This window comes from Numenius arquata, chromosome 2, assembly GCF_964106895.1.
Source record: "Numenius arquata chromosome 2, bNumArq3.hap1.1, whole genome shotgun sequence".
In the NCBI taxonomy this organism is placed as follows: Eukaryota; Metazoa; Chordata; class Aves; order Charadriiformes; family Scolopacidae; genus Numenius; species Numenius arquata.
In genome coordinates this window covers 87573877-87597731 of record NC_133577.1, presented here as the reverse complement: position 1 = coordinate 87597731, position 23855 = coordinate 87573877, and the positions used below count along the sequence as shown (strand labels likewise).

The 23855-nt window shown below is 36.1% G+C and overlaps 1 protein-coding gene across 1 annotated transcript in view; it reads left to right on the top strand.

Annotated features, from left to right (window-relative positions):
• Nucleotides 1-23855, top strand: part of TMTC2 (transmembrane O-mannosyltransferase targeting cadherins 2) — a 255407-nt gene that overhangs the window by 200013 nt on the left and 31539 nt on the right. The window contains exons 9-10 of the mRNA XM_074168501.1: nt 9815-9896; nt 23695-23809. Of these exons, the coding sequence (XP_074024602.1) occupies nt 9815-9896; nt 23695-23809 (197 nt within the window). The remainder of the gene's footprint in view (nt 1-9814; nt 9897-23694; nt 23810-23855) is intronic.

Below are 23855 nucleotides of genomic sequence, written 5' to 3'. Positions count from 1 at the left end.
GGAGTTTGGTACCACAGCATCTGAGTCTCACCCCTTCCTTAGGTAATTTATTTCTATATCACAAAGGAAAACGTAATCTTTCTAAAAGGCTTTAAAATTGAAAGGCTCCCAGTTCTAAGATAAAAATGAGTCTGTCAGAATGACAGTGCCAGGTGAGGCCTTCAGCATGTGCTGTAATTCATTTTCAATTTTCTGGGCAGACCTTCTAGAAAAGAAAGTGTTGGCTATCATACTAAAAAAAAAAATCATTTAGAAGTAAAGCTTTTAATATTTTTTTTCTCCTCTCACTTTAGTCTTCTTAAAGAGAAGAGTAAGAAAGCCTCCTTCCTAGTGGCTGGTTTTTCTGCCATTAAGCAGTGGATGGTTGTTATAGTAGCACACCAGTCTGAGAAGCTTTATTTCAATTATAAATAAATCTGTTTTGAAGTTTTGTTTTAGCTGTTTTGAGTGAACTTGAGCCCACAAACCACCCTTCATAGCTTGCAGTAGCGCCTATAATTGCTAAAGTACTTAGGGGCAGCCCCATATTGTAACATTTAGCGTATTGCATCTAGGAATTACAGGCTTTGCTATATTTCTTTGGAAAAAATTGCACAGTGTTTTCTTGCATTTTACATGGCACCACACAGTGCTGTTAATCTCCTATTTTTTTACTGGCTTGGAAAATCACCCAAAGTGCTGTAAGAAAAATTTACTTTGCCTTGTAAAATTTCTGTGTTACAGCTCCAAACCATATTAAATTCAGTAATAATCACCCTGGAAGATTCCCTAAAATCTAAAATATTTTACAATGTTTTCTCCAAAGGGGGATGGGGAGAAAGCAGACATAGACATGATAGAGACTCACAGTATTTTGGATTAAAATGAAAGAAACAGGATTGTGACATTCAAGTATCAACACTGAAGTTAAATACTTTTTTTTTAAAGTTTCAAAATACTCCCTTCTCAGTGGGTGGCCATATTTTTGCCAGCAGTTGTTTGTTACTTATGCTCTTGACAAACAGAAGGCCAGAGAGGTATCCTGCCATTTTTGGTTAGTTGTGAAACTCAGAATGCCACCATCAAATACCCTACTGTATTCAGTAATTGGTGTAGTCCTTGAAAGTCATCTCAAAATAAATATAAATAAATGACAACATAGAAATAAGTGGAAGGTAGGCAGAACAGAAAGAAATGGGGCAGCAGGGGGAAAGGGGAACATAGTGCAATAAGGAATAGGCTAATTCAGCAGCTACTGTTTCTGTAATTACTTGCTGCTGAAGTTCCAGCACAGAAAGGAAATTTGCATTTTTGTTAGACAACTCTGTCATATTGTCATTTTTGTATGTCACTGTTTGATTGCTACTCTTTTTCTGACTTTCTAGATTTACACAAATTGGAAGAAAGCAGGGATGAGGTAGAACAGTCATGATGTCAAAAGAATCCTGACTTTTTAAGACATAGCAATTGAAATGCTACATGGTAAATCTAGGTATGATTTTCTAGAACAGTTTTAGTAGTCAATTCCTTTAAAGCAAACAAAAAATATTTTTAGTAGTACTTTTTTTCAGGAATGATAAATAAATGCCTACACGTACAGAAATCTTTAATTTATGAAAAGACATTTTCTGAATGGGTCAATTTAATTAGATCAGCAAAGCTGTTAAATATTTCATTTTGGGAGGCTAAATCCCTTGGCTGTTAATACTGCTTTTAGGAAGAATTTTTTAATGAAAATTGGATATTTCAGTTTCTCCCATCAAAACAACATATAAATGACATTGAATTCTTGAAAAGTCCCTCCCTAAGAAATCAAGTTAAGCCAAGAAATAGCCACTGCTACTTTTCTGTCATGTATTCATTTTGTCTTTGGAGTCTGACACAGGCACTACAATTTTTCTTGCCACTTGAAATCGCTTGAGGGTTAAAACTGATCCAAGTAGAAAGTTTGGATTTAGTTCTGAAATCTGCAAAATGTCAGGAGTTGTTTTCATTTTTGTTTTCAGTTTACAAGCAATTTGCTTGTAGGTAATGGGAGTGGTGGGTTTCCCTCTTCAATGTGGAAAGTCATGTTTATTGACTTCAGAACCATGAGCCCTATTTTTTTAAGGTTTGGTTATCTGGTGTATCTGGAGCATTAACACCTCCAGGCTGAATGTCAGGATTTCCGAACTACAGAAATTTCAATAGCTGACATCTATTGAGCTTGTATTTCTGAGGCTGGCTACATGCCATCAGTATTGCATCCATAGATATACTTTTCAGTCCCCTTAGGACATATGTTTGGCTGCATGCCAAATGTAACAGAATTAATTGTAAAATGGAGTATTTTCATTTAAATGTAACATATCCTTCTAACTAGTTGGAAAATTACTCTGGAACAGGTATTTAGGCACATAACCCCTCAATAACCTCCTTTAGGGATCTCATCTTCTGTATCTCGTTTCTAACTTCCTGTAGACAGGAAAAGGGGAGCCCTAAACTTCTCGCTTTACTCAACATAAATTTAAAGCTCGCTATAGAAAACATCACTGACACAGGATGAACTGCTTTCATGAGAGAAAAGATCTTTTTTTTTTTTGCTACATGGTTGAATATAGTCACCAGTCACCTGTAATTACTCTGTGTGTAGTGATTTTGTCAGTAATCAGAGAAAAATGCATGGTATAGGCCGAATTTAGCTTAGAAGAAATTCATAGTGAAAACAGTATGTGGAGATAGTGAATTTATATTCTACTGACTGGCCAGTGAAGTATGAGTAGATAGTAATACACTACTTTATCAGAAAATATAAAATATGGCTTAAGACTGAATGGAAAAGAAAGTGCCTAACATGGAAATTTGCTTAATGTTTCATTACATATTTTTGATATAAAATAATCTAAAGGTTAATGACCCAGGTGAACATTTCAGTATGGGTCTAGACAGTAAATAAATCACAACATGTGGAATGAAATCTGTTCTTTAAAAGTTTACTTAAGACTTAAGACTAATCTTTCTTGTTGTTAACAGTGATGTAACATGAGGTAAACTCCTTTTAGACTTCAAGATGACCCAAAAGAAAGACTGAAAAATAGGTGTATCTATTAAACCCAAACAAAACAACCAAAAAAAACTTCAAGAGAACAAAAACCCCTATGCCTATATTTCTTTCCTAAATCATTTTGAAATCTTTAATAAAACAAGAATGCTTTTTATGATGAGACCCATAAAACAAGAAAATGGATGTCAAATAGATCTAATATATTATTGATTAATCAGATACATACTTCTTTACTTGAAGAAAATATCACCTTAATAGGCTCTGAATCATGCTCCGAGCCAGTAAAGACATAAGTCGTGTTTTAAATTCCTAAATCTCTGTATAAGCAGTGGTGTCACATTCAAAAACTCCAGTGGATTCCCACCAAAGTCAGTGGGCAGTGCTTAAATCTCAGCTCTCTGGTTATCATGCCATTAATTATCCCCTTAGGTGTAGACTCAAGAACCCAGTTTATGTTATTGCTCTCTAAAATAACATTGGCTCACAGAATTTTACACTGAATTCATTAGAATCTAAGTCAGTCTAGTAAATGGTTTTTTAGTCAACACAAATCCACCTGTGGTTGATGGAGGACTAATGTGATATGTTTAGATGGAAGCAAACCACTTAAGGTGTAAATAGAGGATTAAACTAAAACAAGACGTTCCATTTTATTGATCCTACCAAGGCTTATTTCTAAAAGCAATTTACTGGATCCTTCAAGCAGTATGCATAGACTCATGTGCATGTGAGGACCCTGGTCCAGTGAAATGACTGGGAAGCAGAGCATCAACCATGACCTCAGGGCCAAGGGTATGTGAATGTGTCACGCTGTACAATAATGAGAAAGTTGCCTCACATTTACCATAAGGTAAAGATCAGCATATGGTAACTTATCGGGTATTAGTAGATAGAGATTTATACCCTGATTTGCTCCAGAGTAATCCAATTCTTGGTCCCATACACTGAGATTAATATATTACACCAAAGAGGAATAAGATTATATTCTTGAAGTTATTAGGGAGCCAAAACTTGAGAGGATCAGTTCTATTAACAGCATTGTCTCTCACTGTGATCATATAAGGATATGAAAGAGGAAAACTTTGTTTGAAAAGACAGCATCTTTGACAAGCCTGCTGATATTAGTTGGGAAAAGAAGGGCTTTGCATGACTATAAACTCCTTCCCGCACTACGGTTTGTTTTTCTAATGAAATACATAGAGCTTCTCATTACAAATCACTTCTCATTTCAAATCTTGCCTCATGTAGATGTTTTTCTGGGCCAGATGTTAACCTGTAGAAGTCATTGCTTCTCTGATATGTTATTATAATAAAGATGAGACGAGGAGACAAGATTTATCTCTTCACTGCACAGGAAGTATAGAGACTGAGATAAATTTTGGACCTTTGATGTGAATAATGCAACTCCCATGTATTTCAGTGGGACTAGCATTTCAGGTACAAATTATGGTGCAAGATATTCACATTGTAATTCAGAGTAAAGAAGGAAGAGTTGTAGAAATAACAGCAAAATAAGGGGAAATAAGAATCCACTTAGCTACTAAATACTAGATATTAAAGTTTTTTCTTAAATATTTGTATGTAGAGGTGGGATGGAGAGCTTGTGTATGTCAGTGACCTCATTGTAAGATGCAAATCTCTAGTTCCTGTTTCCTTAGTTCAGCTAAGTAAAAACTTTTGAAGACTTTATCATTAATTTACTCAGTGTCACACTATTTAAATTGTGTTTTGCCTGTCCTGTCACAACATTTGTATGGCAAAAGGAACTGGCTATGAACTAGATATGCAGGTCTGCAAAAACTTAAAGAAATATGAAATTAACTCACAGGTTCAGTTCAGACTTTCTTACTATCCTTGCTTAGTCTCTCTGTGACTTTAAAATGTCCTAGAGAGGAAGAAGAAAATATGTAAAATAATCATTTTTTCTGTAGTCAGTGTCTGCAGTTTAATCAATCTTCCATTAACAAATCTTTTCATAATTCAGTTCCTTTTATTAAAAATGTGAATGCTTGCCAAAAAAAATTGAGCAGATGCAGGGAATGAGTCAACTGCATTTCTGACACATTGAGTTCCTTATGCAATCGCATTATTACCAGTTATAGCTGGTAAAATTATATTGAAAAGTGAAGTTTCTGCTTTACCAGTTAAACCCTTGCACACTTTGAAGAATGATGAATATTTATGAAATATAAAGTTGGTTTTAATTGCAGAGACCACCTAATTTGTTGAACCACCTTACTAGTTGCCACTGTGTCATCATAGTTTCCACAAGAGGGTTATTCAGAGCTGCTCAGCTGTATTAATCTTTCAATTTTACTAGCATCTTGAGGTCCCTGGGCCTCCAGCAGCCTAAAGTACAACAGCTGCCTCAACATGAATTTGGCACAGTTTCACAGCAGAGTGAGGAAAAAAAATGGGGTGGATATAAAAATGGTGGGTTTGTCCTCAGTTTTTAATATTTTAAGGATAAAAACAAGGTCTTCTACTAATGTATCAACTGCCCATAGCTGGCTCTCTTTCATTTGTCGTGGTGATCATAACAGTCGTTTGTGGGAAAGCCCAGTGAAGCAATATGTCTGCCCGTATTAGCAAGTTTGGATCCATTGTCCTGGTCTGCAGGGAAGAAGCAACCAACTAACCAATCAAAAACCCCCTTGCAGTCAGCTTTTACAAAGAACTGGTCTTAAAAATCAAGCTTCTGAATTCATATTTAAACACTTAACTGTTTGGCTTCCAAAACTGCAAGCAACCAGCTGTTCTGATTTGAAGCCTGCGTGTTTTGTGGAGAGTGGGGTGTTTCCGAAAGCCAGGACAACTGCTGTGCTAGGTTATAAGAGCCATGTGTCAGTTACCTTCACTTTTTTTCCTTTTAAATTTGCTGGTGTTGCTGGAAGGTAGGTGGTAATTGTGGGCAATTCACCTTTATTTATTATTATTATTTTTATTATTCTATGATTTAGGAGCGGAGAGGGAGGAAGTTTTCTCTATTAATGGAAAACAGCTGAAAGTTTGTCCTCATTATAGGCATTAGACTAAGGTCCAGGTCCAGTAAGGTGAATACCAGCACAGTCTTCCAAATCAATTATTAAAGTGTCTTCATTATGTTGTTTTTTTCCCCCAGCAATGGGATTGCCGTTCATTGTTTTATGAATATGTCTCATTTGTCTCTGCACTGAAAAGCCATAAATATGCCAGTGCATCTGTGCAGAGGATCTCCATTAGGGCTTGGGCTAGGACCACCCACTCATTTCTCCTGAGCAAACCAGTAGCTGTCGGATAGCACCTTTTCATTAGCTACCGACCTGGACTGGATGTGAACTGCTGACCAACAGGTGAAAGGTATTTTGTATCCCATTATTAATCCTCAGAGCTGTCAAGTCCTTCCATTAAAATCTTATGAATAACTTTTTTATCCTTCAAATAAGTCTCCTAGCATGCAGTTGTAAACTTATATTTTTTGCTTTGTAAAATTGCCAAAGCATGTGGTTGTGCATATACAACTGCACACCCTGCTGCTGGAAATTGGGAGATTTCCAGTGGCTCTCAATGCCTGCATTTGTGTGGGTCAATACACATAATGGTGAACACGCACACAGAATGCCTTCCTGCCTCAAATCAGTATTTTTCAGCTGTTTAAACAATTATTTGGATTTTCTTTAAAAGTTAGAATCTTATTCCCTTATGGCACGCATTTTATTTAACATTGAACACATATAGTGGGAAGGGACAATGACAGGTATTGCCCTCTTAATCTAACTACACGGTGTGTATATTCTGTTACGGTAGTTAAGCTGTACATTGCATAGTTGAAAAAAGTTAATAAATGCTAAAGTTTAATTGTGAAATGGCCTGATTCTGTCAGGTGATTGGATTTTATATCATTTGACACAGAAATAAAGTGTATTAAATCTATGCTGAGGTATTGACATTTTAGTAGCAGACAGATGGCATCAAAGAAGACATTCTAGATGGTATAATATTGCAAGGTTCCTCAGAATGCCATTCTGCAAGAAAATGCTTTTATTCTTTATTTATTATTATTTTTGACAAACGTAGATATGTTAAAATGATGGTCAATATGAACAAATGGAGCTGTGCTGATAGTTTGTAGTCAGATCATTTTATGTCGTGGGTGATACAGTGTAAGATTTTTCTCCCCTTTATCTGTTAATGAGTATCTGAGCCTGCCAATAGCACAGTCATTCCTTTGATGCTATGTTTGCTGGCACCTCTCATCATTACATACTCCAGGTCTCATGACTGGCCTGAACTTGAATGCAACATGCCATTCAGAAAGTGCCAAAAAGAGTAGAGCAGTCGTGTGTTTTTAGTGATCCCAGTAAGTGAAAATTAATCGCATTTGACAAATGTTTGTGCCCTTACAGTCATAGTTCTGTACGCAGAAGCTACGTATTTTGTGACCGTATTCAATGAACTGCCCTTTTATGTTCTAGAAATAGACACAGAGACAGAGTGCAACCAGCTAAAACTAAATGATGTGAGTCTGTTAAAAAAAAAAATGATGCAAAATCTGTAGACGTTAATTCTGTCAGTATTAGTGATACTTATGCTTGGTGCCTGTCATTTTGAAGCCTCGAGACTGGACTTGCACATGTTGTGGTACCTTTTGCCAGACTAAGGATGCCAATCTTGTAGTTAAATATGCAAAATTCAGTGTTTAATTATCAACCTTCCTCCCCCTCCCCCCCCAAATTATTTCAACTTGAATAATTAATTTATGCTGACCCAAATTTATGTTATGTTTACAATTGGAAGTTATTCTTCACTTTTTGTTCTTAACTACAATCGTATGCTATTAAAAAAAAAAAGAAATTGCATTTAATCTGCAGGTGTGTATTTACTGGACTAGTAGATGAGGAAAAATCTGTCTGGGCTACATGTTGGGTTTTTTGAGTTTTGGTTTTTTGTTTGTTTTTTTTTTTTTTTTTTAAAAACCCAAACCAATAAAACAAAACAGGGGAGAAGCACTGCAATATAAGATAGTGTACTCTAACGTGTAGTTCCACCATTTGGTTGGCAGGAGCCTTGTGCCATGTGGGTATGGTTTTAAGCTATATGGGTTTACCAAAAAAGTTTACTAACTAATAAGGCTAAACTCTTACCTCCAGTGAACATTCATTTTGTGAAACAGGAATATTGTAAATAACGCCTGCTTGTATCTCTGCCAGGATGATCTCTTGGAAATATGGCCTCTGTGTTGGTTTTGATGGAACCTGGTCTTGATGTAGTCCTTGGTGTGCTGCACAACTTCTTTGTCTCTATTTTATTGTCTCTAAGGCCCTTGAGGGAAATACTGAGAATCTGGAGCAGCTGTAATCATGAACAGACCTCGTTATTATTCCTATGTTAACTTGCGGGATAGTGCAGGATGTATGCAATGTCTGTTTCCAGACCACAAAACTTGAGAAAGCCTATATGCTTATATCTGTGAAATAACACTCAAGGCAACCTTGAGAGGTGCAGACCACAATGCCTTTCTTCCACAGTGGTTAAGCTTAACTGTTCTTTATTCTGGAGGCCTTCTATTTTATAACGCAAACCGCAGCAACTAATTTCATGGGGATAGAGATAAGTGGGTCACAAGTGTCTTACTGAATAGTTGATGGTGATTTGTATTTGATTATCAGACTAGGCTAATCCAATATCACTGTTTTCTTTGTGAAAAGAGTAATGACCATTAATGGATCTGCTCTGGCACTTGTATACCATAAGGCAACTTTAGTGGCTTGGTGATTTCAGTGATAAGAAAATCTGTGGTTTACAACAGGTCTGTTCTTTTTACCATCATTTCTGTTGTTTTTTTTTTTTTCTGTCTGTTCTGTCATACCATTGACCATTGTCTTTTAAAATTAACTTTTCTATTTTGGTTATGTTTTATGGTTGACAGAATTGATTTCTAATGAAATCTTACTTCCTACATTAAAATATGAAATATGGTCTATTTTTTTTTTTTTACTTTCCATATTAAAATCCAAAATATTTTGTATTTATATACCTTTGTTTATGGTGACTTTATCATTGGCTGTATATATAGGGTTATTTAGGACAGGAGGAAATGTAATGAAGCTGTGTTAGGGGAAGTTCAGATTGGACATTAGGAGAAGGTACTTCACTGAGAGAGCGGTCAGTCACTGGAACAGACTCTGCAGAGAAGTGGTCATAGCACTAAGCCTGTAAGAGTTCAAGGAGCATCTGGACAACACTCTTAGTCTATTAATTAGTTTCAGGTGGTCCTGCGAGGAGCAGGGAGTTGGACTCTGTGATCCTTATGGGTCCCTTCCAACTTGAGATATTCTGTCATTCTATGATTTCATAGAAACAAAATATGTTTTTTCCCCTTCCCCTCTCCTCCCTCTTTTTTTTTTTTTTAAAAAAGAGCATGACTAAAGCTCCCTCCTACCTTCCCTTCCGATTTTAGCTTCAGTTTTTGTAATGCTTATCCTGATACCTATCCAGAAAAGTCGCATGGAGCTTGATGTTCACCCAAAGTCCTTTACAATATTTTTTGCAGTACATTTCTACCACTTCCTTACTTCTTGGACATTGATGATGTTGGACACATTTCTCCCTTGGTCTGGAGATCTGCAGCACAAAGTAGCTGACCACAAAGCTTACAGTAACACTGAAACGATATTTACTTAGGTTAAGTCTAGTGACAATAGTAGTTGTTTTTCTCTAGTGCCTGGAATCTGGAAATTATAACTGTACATGATCTCTCCATGGTGACACACTGTTAAAATAATTTCCCCTCCTTTTTTTTTTTTTTTTAAGGGACGCAAGAATGAGGCAGAAAAGTACTTCGTGAAGGCTATTCAGCTGGATCCTACCAAAGGAAACTGCTACATGCATTATGGTACGTTTAAGATAGATAGGGTTTCCACACGTATTCCAGACTTGCTGTTAATCTCTCCGAGTGATTAAGGATTTGAAAAGTGCTACTGGCAAAATACCTTCTGTAAAGGGAAAGAAACTAATCTACCATGTATAACTTCATCTCCATTTCAATTTGTTAATCACTGCAGAGGGAGAGGTGAAGATTTTCATATTTCGCATAGTTTTCCTCCTGTGAGGGGAATTTCAGTATTGCTGCCTCTCTGAGAAAGAAAAAAGGTGACTATTGCCATATGTCAAAGTTTCATGGCCTGGAATATTATTATTAATAGCTTTGGCCTAACTTCACTGGCTGCTGGTGGGTGGGCAACTAGCAGTTACACTTTAGTGTGCGTGAGTTCTATGTATCGAAGTGCCTGTTTTTTGTTGAACACTTATGGGCCTTACATCTACCTCCTTCCCAGCATCTTCATGGCTTGAAACGGATTAGTATTACAAAAGGTTTTGACAAGTTGGCTATACCTTTGTCGTACTAAACCATGTATGTGCTTAAAGCACACAGTTAACTTGAAGGTATCTTTATAACTTTGGATTGGTTTTGCTAGATGTGCAAAAAATGTTTCCAGATGTGATTAGTCCCAAGGAACCAAAAATACTTAACTTTATGGACTAATTCTTACTGTATTTTAAAGCTGATAATAGACAAATCTAAAAATGCAAGCTATGTAGTCCCAATTGGAAAATATAAAAAGAAGTAATAAATTTCATCTTAGTTAAGGAAGAAGGTAGGGAACCACAGGGATACTATATATATATGTACACATATATCTTTGTATATTGTTTTAATTTCCTCTTTTTATTCTAACTGGTAAATGTAAAATAAATGAAAATGAGTAGCCAAAAGGGAAAATTAATCTCACATAATAACCATGTTTTTACTTTGTGCGATTTCTTTGTCTGAATTGCTCACACATTTTATTTCTGTTTGGTCCTATGCAATGTAAAATTCTGTGTGTTAGGCTCCTAGAATCAATACATACATTGTTACTTAGAACATGTCATGGTGTTCAAAGAAATGTAGCCCAGTGTTTCATTATTTTGCATTAGGTATCATTGCAGTTAGTGACCTTGTCTTCTATTTATGCCTGTACAGGTAAATCTGATAGGGGTATTTGTAATTTGTAATTAAAATTATTCCCTAAAAACTTTTAGCAATTTTTTTCCTTTGTTGTGTCAAAGGCATGAAAAGTGTTTTCTGTGTCCTTGTGCAGAGGTCATTATTGCAACATAAGTGATATTCTGCTTTGCAGATTAGGAGTGAAGGGCAAGATTTAGTCGGTGTTTGGAATACCAGCATAGTAAAATGTGATGCAGAAGGGCTGTAGGCACAAGAAAGTTCTGTACACCAGTCACTAGGTCTCCATCATGGAATATTTTACACACAGAGAGCTCTACTGCATGCAGGTGAAACCTTTTCTTTTGTTTGTGTAACTTCTGATCATTTCACCAAACTCAGTGATGTTACTCTGTCACAGAATCACAGAATGATATGGGGTTGGGAGGGACCTCTGCAGATCATCTGGTCCAGTCTCCCTGCCAGAGCAGGTCCACCCTAGAGCAGGTTGCACAGGAACGTGTCCAGGTGGGATTTGAATGTCTCCAGAGATGGAGACTCCACCACCTCTCTGGGCAGCCTGTTCCAGTGCTCTGCCACCCTCAAAGTAAAGTTCCTGCTCAAGTTTAGATGGAACTTTCTATGTTCAAGTTTGTGCCTGTTACCTCTTGTCCTATGTTTAAATCAAAGTAGCTATGAGAAGGATATGGTTTGCTTCTGCTTGCCTTATGTGTCTATGTGTAGTACAGATGATCTCAAAACCTTGTCACTTCGGGCACAGAACTTCATAAAATTTGAAATAAATTATCCTTGCTTTTCTTGCTCTTCCTCTCCCACTCCCCTTTCTCCTTTCTTTCCCTTTCCCCCTCCACCTATTTCTTGTATTGATCAGGAATCTGTAGTGTATTTTACCAGGGACATTCCAAATATTACACAAGAATCCCTAGTGAACACTTTAAGCTTTTTATCTCTACGTCTCATTATTTTTTTTTACCACCTTGTCACAGGTATAGTCCATATCCTATTTGCCAAGTGTTAAACTATGGGGAAATACATCCATATTTTGCATGTAAACCTTAGAGATTACTTTTTTTTCTCAGCATGAAGATGTTGGAACAGAGAATAAAATAGTTGGCATCAACCCTAAAAAAACACATACCTCATGGAACAGCCAAATGAAAAGAGTGGTCAGTTGGGACAAAACAGGGTGTTGACGGAGTAGCAGGAATAAATGGACAGAAGATTTTCTTCCAAGTGCACATGCATGCACACACTTTTAATTTGTGCTCCCAGGATGTGCAGATGTTCTTCTTGACTTTTAACCTTTTGGACTCTTTTTGGAGCTATCAGGAAAAATTGTCAATATTCTGTATCTTCTAAGAGATATTTATATCACAATGTGCTTTAATTCTGGCCTTAAGCCAAAAAAAGCTATTCTTAGAAGATGTGATGTGGTACTGGAGTCAGCTTATTTGATCACAAGAAAATTTGGAGAGAGGTGAATAGTTTCATGTTTGCTTCTTGGGATAATATCACCACAGCACATTTCTCTGTTGGAGCTACTGTTATAAATAGTTTTGTATAGATAATTTGCTGGCTTTGGATTTCATGAATTCAGGTTTAAAACAGTGTTTCTCAAACTCATTATGCTCAGAGATGTCTGAAGGGAGAACTAGTGGAAAAGCTGAAGAGATGCAAATCCCTGCACACTGCAGACGTGATGTCGCTTCATTGGACATAATGGGAAATGGCTTTTACTCTGGTGGCCAGACAGGGTGGCAGTCCCCTCTCAGGCTGAAATGCAGGCAGCTGCTCACCTATCCATATTTCCTCCTTCTTTTCCCCTTTCCTCCTTCTTTTCCCCTTTCCTCCTTCTTTTCCCCTTTCCTCCTTCTTTTCCTTTTTCATATGCCAGTTACCTGAACATCTGAACTTTGTGCGTAACTGTTTGTCTTGCAAATATGTGAGTCTTGATGAATGATCTGATACAGGCTACTACGGTACACAATACAGTACAAGAAAAAACTAACAGATGAAAGAGAAAATGCGTATGAATCAGGAAGAAGAAAAAATGGTAGAGGAAAGAGTGCAGAAGCACCAGTACAATTATTCTTTTTTTAATTCTCTGGCAATGAAAATATTATTCTTGGCACAACCTAGAAGTTTTTAAACTAAAACACTGCAGGAGATTATTTCAGATACTAGATTTGAATGCTCCTATAAAGTTTGAGGGGTTTAATTGGATATTTTTAATACACATTTTTTAAAGAAGACTTAAAGTGAACAGCTTTGACTAAACCAAGTTGAACTTAATAAATGCTTATTTGTTTTTGAATTTCCATCTTTGTTTTCTCTGGGAAGGTTTTCTTCAAAATATCTTACCCATATCTACTCAGAATATTGGCTCTCAAACATTTAACTCGTGTGCCATTTTGGATCCTGCAGGATGTTGGTGGCTTCTGTCGTCAACAGATAGATGACATAATTGAAATGGTCGCCACTGACGATAGAGGAGACTCTTTCTATCTAGATGCCTCTATTAAATGCTTATGGACAGGCAGGATGAAACCAAGTATCAATCTAAGAAACTACAGAGAGATACCCATGAACTAACAGATTCCAAAGGAATTTTCATATAAATATTTTAAGAACATGTTGGCATTTAAAGAGTCAGTAAGACAAATTTGTTAACAAGTGTGCCGAACAGAAATTTTAGCCAGGTCAGACCAGTGACATTGTGGGCCAGAGATTATTTAGTTTTTGATACAGTATTGACCAGCCACAAAGGAAATACAGATCTCCCATTTCTGTCTGCACTAAGCAGGAGAAGTTGAAGAAAGATTCTGTGTAAAATTTGTCAATTCAGAGAGATTACATGAGTTCAAACAGTGAAATACTTAAGTTCTTGTCTGTTTGAAATTTTCAGTATCTTTTCATTGAGATGGATAGTAGGATGCTGTGTTGTTGAGGAGTTTGAAGTTGTGGAAAGGTCTCTGTATGAGCTTTCACTTAAACAAACAAACAAAACCCCCATAAAGCTACAGTGAAATTTAAGTTGTGCAAACATTTTACCTCCAAAATTGTCTTATTTCCTTTATAATTTGCTGTTTAAAAACAAAACAAACAAAAAACCCCCACTCCACCCACAACTAAAGCAGTTTTGTTTTTACTTATTTGCTAAAAATAAATTTTGCTACCATGCCTTTTAAGATGCATATAGTGGCCTCTCTCCAACATAGTGAAAGTGGAATGGGGAAGAAAGAGAGAGAGAGAAAGGAGTGAGGTTTCAAGATGAATGCATGTACAGACGTCCCTCCTCCCTTACATTTGTAATAGCTTAATTAGAATGGGGAAGTCTAGAACCTAACAGGATGTTCAAATTAAATCTGTTTTATTAATCACCACTGAGACCTCCTTTTAAAGTAGTTTCCTTTGAATAATGCATTGTCTCTAATAACTCTAAATTGTTTAATGATTCCTTTTTCATTATAAAAATGGATTATTCTCATTAGATTAATTATGTATTCACGTAATTAGGCAATTCACATTGATCATCTGCCTTTTTCAGTGCATTCCCAGTTACAGATATAAAACAAAATGAAAAATATGCTGTCAGATTATGTAAAACTGAAGCATATTAGCTATACTCCCATTGAAGGAAGAACAGATTAACATGTTCCCAAACATTCTAACTTTTCTTTTACATTATCTTTTGCTTCTGAATTTTCTGATAATTTAAGAGTTGTTTTTATATATTTTTCTCATATTATCTGGTTTTTTTTTACACAAGTTTAACTTGTTAATTCCTGGTTTTATTTTTTTCACTTTCATCGTAAGTCTTTCTAATCATTGTTTCAGCACAGAACTTTTAGCCCTTTTTGATGTCTAAATTTTCATCTGGGTCTGTGAGCACTTTGTATCTGTCTTGCCTCCAAAGATGACTGCTTTACCACTTCTAAGTCCCAGCCTGAAAATTGATTGGAACTGCTGTGGTTAAAGCTTCAAAATAAATTTTATCGAAATATGATAGCAGTGGATTTTCAAGCATCATTTTTTTTCACTCTTTAAGTCATACACTTACATGTGTTAGTGAGTGTGAGAATTTACATATGCTTACAGATGTGCGTTCAGTTTTATTCTTAGATGTGATATATTTATAATATTTCTGTGTAGTCACAGTGCTGGAGCTCTGTGTCTTTGTTCTTCATTGCCTGAAGAGCAGCCTGGGAAAGCTTTATTCTTCTCCCATATATTTAAGGAAAAGATCTAATAAAGAAAACAGTGTAATTATGAAAAATACAATGACAAATTTGTATTGATAAGAAAGAGAAATATTGTGACCATGACCAAGTAATGAAGTCTTACTCATTTCTTCAAGATAGTTTTATGTCTGTGGAAGAAATGTCACCCTAGTCTGTAGGAAGGTCAGTTTTTATCAATGAAATGAATAAAACTTATTTCACAACATTAATACCAGTGAATGAATTGTCCATTTCTGACCACCAGGTTAGCTAAATTAAGTACATGCTGAATGATAAATAAAATAGAATGCATGGATCTGCTTCATTGGGAACACCAGATGCTACATGGTGATTATGTATTGAGAAATTAAATTCCTTGATGAGATGGGGTCAAAGCCACCCAGATGTAATATGTCCACCACTAAGTCACTTTGCCAGCCTTCCCAATATGCACTCATGAATCTTTCAGCAAATGAAAGGTTTTTTTCAATTTTATTTTTTTTTTAAATCCTAACATTAAATATATAATGCTTTTGTACAGAGATTATAACAAGTTTATGATATTCAAATAACACATGTTCCTAGAACATACACACTCTTTGGAGAAAGGGTCTTTCTGTCTTGGGCATGCAGTGCCATCAAATTGGGATCCTGACTTTGGACTATAGCTTGTAGCTCCTCTTACAATACCAATGAATGTAATTCCATGAAGACAGGATTCCTAGACCCAAAACAGGAAGAGAGACATAACTGGGTCACAGAAAGACTTCATTAAGATTCCGACCTTTCTGCTCCCACAACTCTCTGCAATAATTCTGATTTAAGAAGATCTTCAGCTACTACTAACACAGACAGTATTTCTTAGTTCCAAACAAGAATATAGCAGAAACAGAGCTATTCACAAGAATATACCAATTTGAAGTCGTCTTTGAAGTTTTCTTGGCAGCTGTGAATAATGAGTGTACAAAGGCATACGTACATAAATTGTCAAGTCCTTTTTGTTGCTCTCTAGGCTGTTGCTATCACACAACAATAAAAGATTATTACAAAGCACTATAATAACTATTTATTCCAAACTCCCTTTAGAACCAATCACTTAAGGGGAATGCAGTGGAGTATTTCCAAACAAGCTAGGTCACCGACCCTAAATGATGTGGAATTTCCATGTTTCTGGCTCTTCCCTTGAGTTTATGTGTAAATCTTAATCATTCTGACATCCCAAGTATATGGTTGACTCTGCTTCCTCAGAACAATATACTAGACTGCTCGAGAGATGTGGTATAGAAATTGCAGGACAGTGTTATAAATGTGGCTTTTATGTTCTTTCATGTGGCCAAAATATGGGGTTTCTGCAGGAACTGAAAAAAACCTGTGGCACAAACAACCCTGGAGATTTCTTTGTTAATGATCATATGTTTTGACCTGTAAGTGCCATCTCATTATGAGGATTTCTGAAGAGATAGCATGGAGATGCTACGAAAGTCACACTGGATCTTTCCCATCTGAATTTCAGTTTTCCAAATCTTATACATCACCAGGCCTCTGGGGAATGACATAGGGTCCAGAATCTTGCTTAGTGTTTATAAAACATGAGATCCTCTGTGTTACATGTTTTCATCATTAATCTTATGCTTTAGTGAGAGCTTCCAGTGATCCAGATGTGGTCACAAGTTCAGCCGTCAAGTCCCAAAGGCTTGCAATTTAATTTTTTGTCTCTTATCTCTGGTTGTGCTCTGGATGACATCCAATGGTATATTTAGCACAACTGCAACAGGTATTTTTTTTAGACAAGGCAAATTGATAATAAAAAGATTTTTCCAAGCCAGTGCATATATTGATGTTGCAGCACCCGCTGGCTTGCGTAGTCTTTCTACATATTTTATTTGTATGGAATAATCTTCTCAATGTGAACCAGTTCAGGGGATAAACTCCCCAAAAGCCCTTCCAGTGAGAAAGCCAGAGAACAGCTTTATCTAAAGATGAAGTAGGATATAAGGAGCAGTAAAAGAAACTGGAATGCTACTACCATCTAGGTGATCCTGATGTAAGTTCTCTTTGCTTCGCCTGTCACATCCTACACACTCGGCAAGAAATTGTCTTAACAGGCCTGGAAAGCAGGATCTTTAAGCAAACATTCCTTTGCTCTGGGAGCTGCTCGTTCACAGCCAATGAATCTGTTTCGAAACTCTTAAAGGAAACAGTTGCATTAGGTCATGTCTGTTGACTTGACATCTTGCAACATTGATTCATCACCTGAAAAGTTTTGGTAATCAACTCAGAAACAAAGTCTCTCCTTTCATTTCTTCCACGGAATGCTATTGAAATTTTCCATTCAAAAAATCTCTGGTTGCATCTGCTTTTTTTGCTCTCCTTTGCCACAGCAGAGTTGAAGTTGATGGTGACTTCAGTGGTGGTTCTGCTCAAGCCAGTGAGAATATAGTTCAGTTCTCAAGGCATGGTCTTGTAGCCTTGCTGTGTACTTCAGAGACAGACACAATGCATTGGGTCAGCCAGAACCCAATCCCTATTTTCTTTTCTGTTGAAACTTGAAAAGCTTCAAATCCTTGATGTGGAATGTGCTGAAAGAACTTCTAGTGAAGTTTGTTGTAAACAGATGTGACAGTTGAGACTATGGTCCTGGTATATCCACTTTTCATGTTAATATAGTTGTTTAAGTTGCTGCCATGGAAGGAGAAAACTTTTGAAGAGGATAAGATACAGAAGACTTGGTGATAAATGTATATTAAAAGCAGCAAATGAAATGTATATTAAAAGCAGCAAATGGTAACAGTTTTGCTTGGATTACTAAAGATACCAGGACATGAGTGTAAGTCATTGGAGTTTGAGTAAGTGCAGAACCAACAGCATTTTGAGAACATTCAAAGTGGTTCTTTTTAAAAGCAGCAGTAGCAAGATGAGCTGTTTCACAAATCTGCTCTGTTCTGGTACAAACTACCTTTGAATGCTTACCAGCGAGCAAGAGAGAGTACATTTCAATTAAAGAAAGATTGGTGCAACTTGCACTTTTATCTAGTAAAATAAAAGCTCATAGTGCCTGTAGGGAATGTGTTGAGCCCATTCTAGAGGAAGGCACTAATGCCTTTGTGTTCTGAACATAAAAGATTGTTATACACAGGCATATCCCAACCAATTAATACCTTTCATATTACAATAAAGCAGCAGAACTACTAGTTCAGATGTATGGCTTTTAAACTGGTGTAGGCGTGTGTCTTAAAAAAAATGCTTTACAAATATTCATGATCATTTTAGACAAACAATTATACAGGATAGTGAGCTGTATGCTCTCATGCCTATGAATGGGATGAATATTTGTTAAAAATTTGACGGAATATGAAAATAAATTGTTTTTTTTTCAAGTCCTAGGAACTGGAAATTTTTTTTGTTGTTTATATTACATATATACTTTTATCTAATTTTTCGGTAGATTACATATGTTTCCTCAAAATTTGATGGGCAAATATAGACTGAAAAATACTGTTGGCAATTTGCAAGAAAAAGTAAATTTTAACAAGGCTGAAGGTACAGAATTCTTCAGCTTTTATGCTCTTTCTGTTGCTCAGATATCTTCGTTTAGGGAAAAATTACGAAGAGGAGAGTGAAGTATTCAATCAGTTCTCTGCTGTCAAAGGTCTTTAAAAACTCTTGGCTACACAGTTACACTCAGCTCTGTGCTGTCTAGCAAGAAAGGTGGAAACATCTGTTTAAAAAAGTAACAGTGTTCCAGGCACAGAACAGTTTTGTTGAAGATCACACCTGAACCTGGACTGTGGATTTCCCACTCCTGTTCTAGAAGAATTACAGTGAGAACTTTCCTTGCATTCCTTATGCTTTCCTTGAATAAGAAAAATCTGGGGTTCAGAGCTTCTAGAAAGCTGTTTTCTCGAAAGCTGGTTCTGATTCCAAAAATCAAACAGGCTATCATAATTTACGTAGTTGGCAAGAGTTGGAGTTGTGACACCTACAATAAAAAAGCTCTGTATGTGATATTGGGCAATGTCTCATAAATCATGCAGTTTGCCAGCTACCTGTCAGAGGAGAAAATCCTGCCTGTAAATTTAGACCCACACAAGTGGTTCCTGGATCCAGGTGCTTGTGGATCAGACCTTCCGATCCACCTTCAACACCTTGCCAGTATTCTGCCCTGCTAGTGCTTTTCTCTGGGGAAACACATCTTTATGGCTTTGACAGGAAAAGTTCAGAAGCCTGCTTTTTAATAAAGAAAGTGCAGCAGTTAACTGCCAATCCAGTTCATTCTTGTATGAATTTAGTATATCGTATTAAAAGGAATGGCAGCTAATGTTTTCAAAATGGGATATCTCTACTTAGGTCCTTTAAATTAAATTTAGATGTGTGAATAAAACTAGTCTGCCAGGAGAGAACTTTCAGGAGAACTTGGCAAATCAAGTCTCACCTGAAAGTTTCCACCTTGTACTGGGTCTTGCTGTGACAGAGTTAACTTTCTTAACAGCCTGACGATGCTGTGTTTTGGATTTGTGGCTGAAACAGCCCTTGATAACACAGCAGTGTTTTGGCTGTTGCTGAACAGTCATTGAACAGTGTCAAGGCTTTCTCTTTTTCCCACCCTGTCCCCTCAGCAAGTAGGCTGGAGATGGGCAGGTGATTGGGAGGGGACACAGTTTGGACAGCTGACCTGAGTTAGCCAAAGGGACACACCATATCATATAACATCATGTTCAGCAGTAAAAACTGGGGGTAGAGGAAGAAGAGAGTTTTGGCTTCTGCGGTGACCTTTGTTTGGAGACTGGCTCAGCATCAGTTTGTGTGTGAGAAGTGGTGAGCAATTTCCTTCCCTTCACTGTTTTTTTTTTTGTTTATTGGTTTTTTTGTTGTCTTTCCTTCATCTATTAAACTCTTTATCTTGACCCACAAATTTTCTTGCTTTTGTTCTTCCCATTTTCTCCCCTCACCCTGATGGGTTGGGGCCGGGAGAGAAGTGAGCAGCTGCATGAGTGATTGGATGCTGGCAGGGGACAACCCACCACAGACCTGAACACTCAGGTATTGACTTTTCCACTAGATTAGGTAAATAGCAGTAAATTATATTTATAGCCCATCCAATTAAGGAGATGCTTAATCATCAGCCTCTGATTGAATCACCTGTACTCAGGCAATGAGTAAGGCAGTTATGGGGTGTTCCCCTCTCGTTTGCAGTGAGTATCCTGTAAGGGTTTGGATGTAAAGGATGCTGCAATGGTTTCACGAGGGTGCTATGTACCATCTGTTACCTACCCACTCAGCATGAGTTCTTGCTGCTGTTCTTCCCCTCTAGCAAAGGGGAGGGACTTGTTTCTGGTAATACAGTCCTAGAATTTTTGTTTCTGGAGAACTGAAACTTGTACTTGGCTGGTGTCACACAGTACTTGCAATTGTTTTTAGTTAATGTTCATAACGCTGTAATAAAGATAATCCTTTAATATGTTATATAAATTAATAATCCTATTATAGAGACACTTGTTAGAGACCTACTAGTAAATGGAGAGCAAATTCTGGTTTTAATTTAAAACAGTAGTTTAGTGTTGTTGCTGACAATTTTGATGTATCCACATAGATTAATGGAATGCATGCAGCCGAAGTCCTAGAAAAACAATTAATAAAAAAAAAGCTTTTAACTAAAGTATCTATCAGTGCACTTGCTTTTCAGTAAATATATATAATGTTGTTTTGTTCTGTTAGACTTGTTGTAGAAATATAAACCATGTACAAATTTCATAATATCTTCAGTATATGTTGATCTTATAGACCTCTTAAAGACCTAAGAATTAGCCTAATGTGTTTCTTAAGAGCAACAATAAACCATTAGTATTGATTTGAAATGGTTTCCAATAATGTTATATTTTTAGGAATTACAAGGATGAAGTGCAAGTATTTTATTGTTTAATAGAATGAACCTAAGTCAAGAAATCTGTTGATTTTGTCACATCAAGTAGAATGTATCGATTACATTTTGTTACATTAGGGATAGTTATATACATGGTAACATCTCTGTTGAGCAGTGTTAAATATTTAATACAGAAAACTAGCAGTATGTTTCTAAAGATGTCTCTAAAATACCTTGAGCAATTTTTATTGAAGACAATAATGACAGGTTTTTTCTCCTTATGGAACTAACTAGCTTGATGACAAGTTGATATTATTTTTAAATTCTAGGCTGCAAAATATTTTTCCTAAATTAGGTATATAATTTTTTTGAGACTGATCTTGAATGTTCACCGTGTCTTAAAATCTAAAAGGTTATGTCCTCTTTCTTCCTCATGGCTGGACGTATCAGTAGTACTTCTAGTGTCCCATGCTGCTAATCCAGTGCTTTCATTAACAAAAAAACACTTAATGTTAACAGTTTAAGGCTGGTTTGCTTTAGCATGGACCTAAAGCTTAGGGATACTGTTTTAGTTCATTTGTTGGAAGAGAATTGGAATGCTAGTTGGTGAAGTTTGTTTCAAAGATTTCTCTTTAAACACAGTAGGATTTCAACACAAATCAAGAGATATGAACTGTGTATCGTAGTTGGTAGATTAATTTGTCTGAGAATTTTCAGATCCATATCTGAGTTTGTCCTATGTATAAGGTATACCCCGATGCAGTACTGAAAAGAGAAAAAAAAAAACAAAAACAAAACAAACAAACAAAAAAAAGCAAACTTTTGTTTGGGGTTGTTTGGTTTTGGGTTTTTTTGACAACTTTTATCAACATTTATTAATTTAATTTTTTTCCCTTCGTAAGAGACTTCCATTAATGGCTCAAACAATGGTTTGTACATCTGAAGACAAATCAATTTCTTATTATCCAAACTGTTCTCATATGTTTTCTTTTTGTGTTTTTCTATTTATTTATTTATTAACTTATTGTTCTGTGTGAGAAAGCCTTTTTGGAAATCATCTGTTTCTGGAAACAAAGCAACATAATGAATGAAAGGATGGCACATATTAGAGTGTGGATGTAACTAAAGCAAGCAAACCTTATGCTATGAATGCGGAAAGGCACCTGAATGTTTTTCCAAGACTTTTTGCAGATGTGAATAACTAAGATATAGGTGACTGTCTGAGTAAATGATATCTCTTGCTAAGTTGAAATGTATCCACAGAGAGAGGAAAAAGCTAGAAAAAGTGTCTTTCATCACTTTTTGTATTGAGATAAATCCTTCTGCAAATGTGTTCATTGCACCAAAGCATCACTATATTCACTATGCCCCTACAGACCTTGCTAGCTCTGGTTAAGTGGATTTTCTGCATGGGCATATAGTAAGCATTTAAGTAACAGGGAATGTATGAGGAAAGGAGGCAAGAAAAAAAGAAAATCCTGTGCCATAAGAGGAAATAATTTGTTCCTGAAGAGGCTTGTGGCCAGTGATGGCTTGGTGGACTTTTGTTTGAGTGATCTTACTTTACAAATGAAGATAAAAAAGGAAGGATGGGATGCTGGAATGTATAATCACCGTACTTTAAGATAGCTTTTCCAAATACAAAGTTACGCCAACACAGTCTAGACAGCTGAAACCCTTTGAAAAGTCCTTGATCCAAAAATAACACATTTTACAAATTAGGTGTGAAAAAATCATTAAAAGGAGCAGAAATAAGGTAGTTTGAGTACCTTCCAAAGTGGTTTTTTTTTTTCCTCTTCTTCAAAGGGAAATTCGGTTTTATAGAGTTCTACTAGTTACTATGTGCTTTGTTTTGAACTACTGTACTTTAAAGTTTGGTTAATGCTAAATTATTCATTCTTTTCAGTTTTTACTTGGCTTAATGTTTCCAGTAGTGTCATTTGTAAAAATTCAGTCACCCGATATTAGCCATCTTCTATTTTTTAAAGTGAAATGTAAGGATAATGTAGGAAACTTACAAAAATCTACCAGTTGTCATCCTTTTAGTGATACTGAAATATGTGATAAAATACCAGTTCTTTAAGGCATACATATATATAATAATTTTAAAGCAAAGTATCATTTATAATTCTAAAGCTGAAGAAATATGTTTGCTTACATATAATTACATATATTTTTAAATTTGATTTTGAGATATGCTTTTAAAATGGGAATATATTTCATTTGTACATGCTATTTTATTTTATTTCATTTTGTTCTGAGGTCGTGAGGATCAGTGTTTAGACAGAAGGGCAAGTTCTTAAATGGAAGGCTTCTATGGGATTAGGAGTATTGTTTCTTGTTCACTGAGTTTTACTGTATCATTCTCACTATTCATAAGTATGTTCTGTAAATACTGCATTTATTAGCAGTCATATTTATTGCATTTTTTTCCATAATTATATTTTAAAGATATTGAAATACAGAGCAGATCGACAAATTGAATCTGAGACACCTAATTATTTTTTTGTTGTTGTTATTCTAATTCCTTTTTCCTGACTATGTTGTCTGAAGTCTTATCCATCAGTTGTTTTCTGTGGGCTTATGTTCATGCACTCCATTGCAGGTCAGTTCCTCCTAGAAGAATCTCGCCTGATAGAAGCAGCTGAGATGGCAAAAAAAGCAGCTGAACTTGATAATACAGAATTTGATGTTGTATTCAATGCAGCCCATATGCTCAGGTTAGTGCTTTTACATTCAATGCAGTCCATATGCTCAGATTAGTGC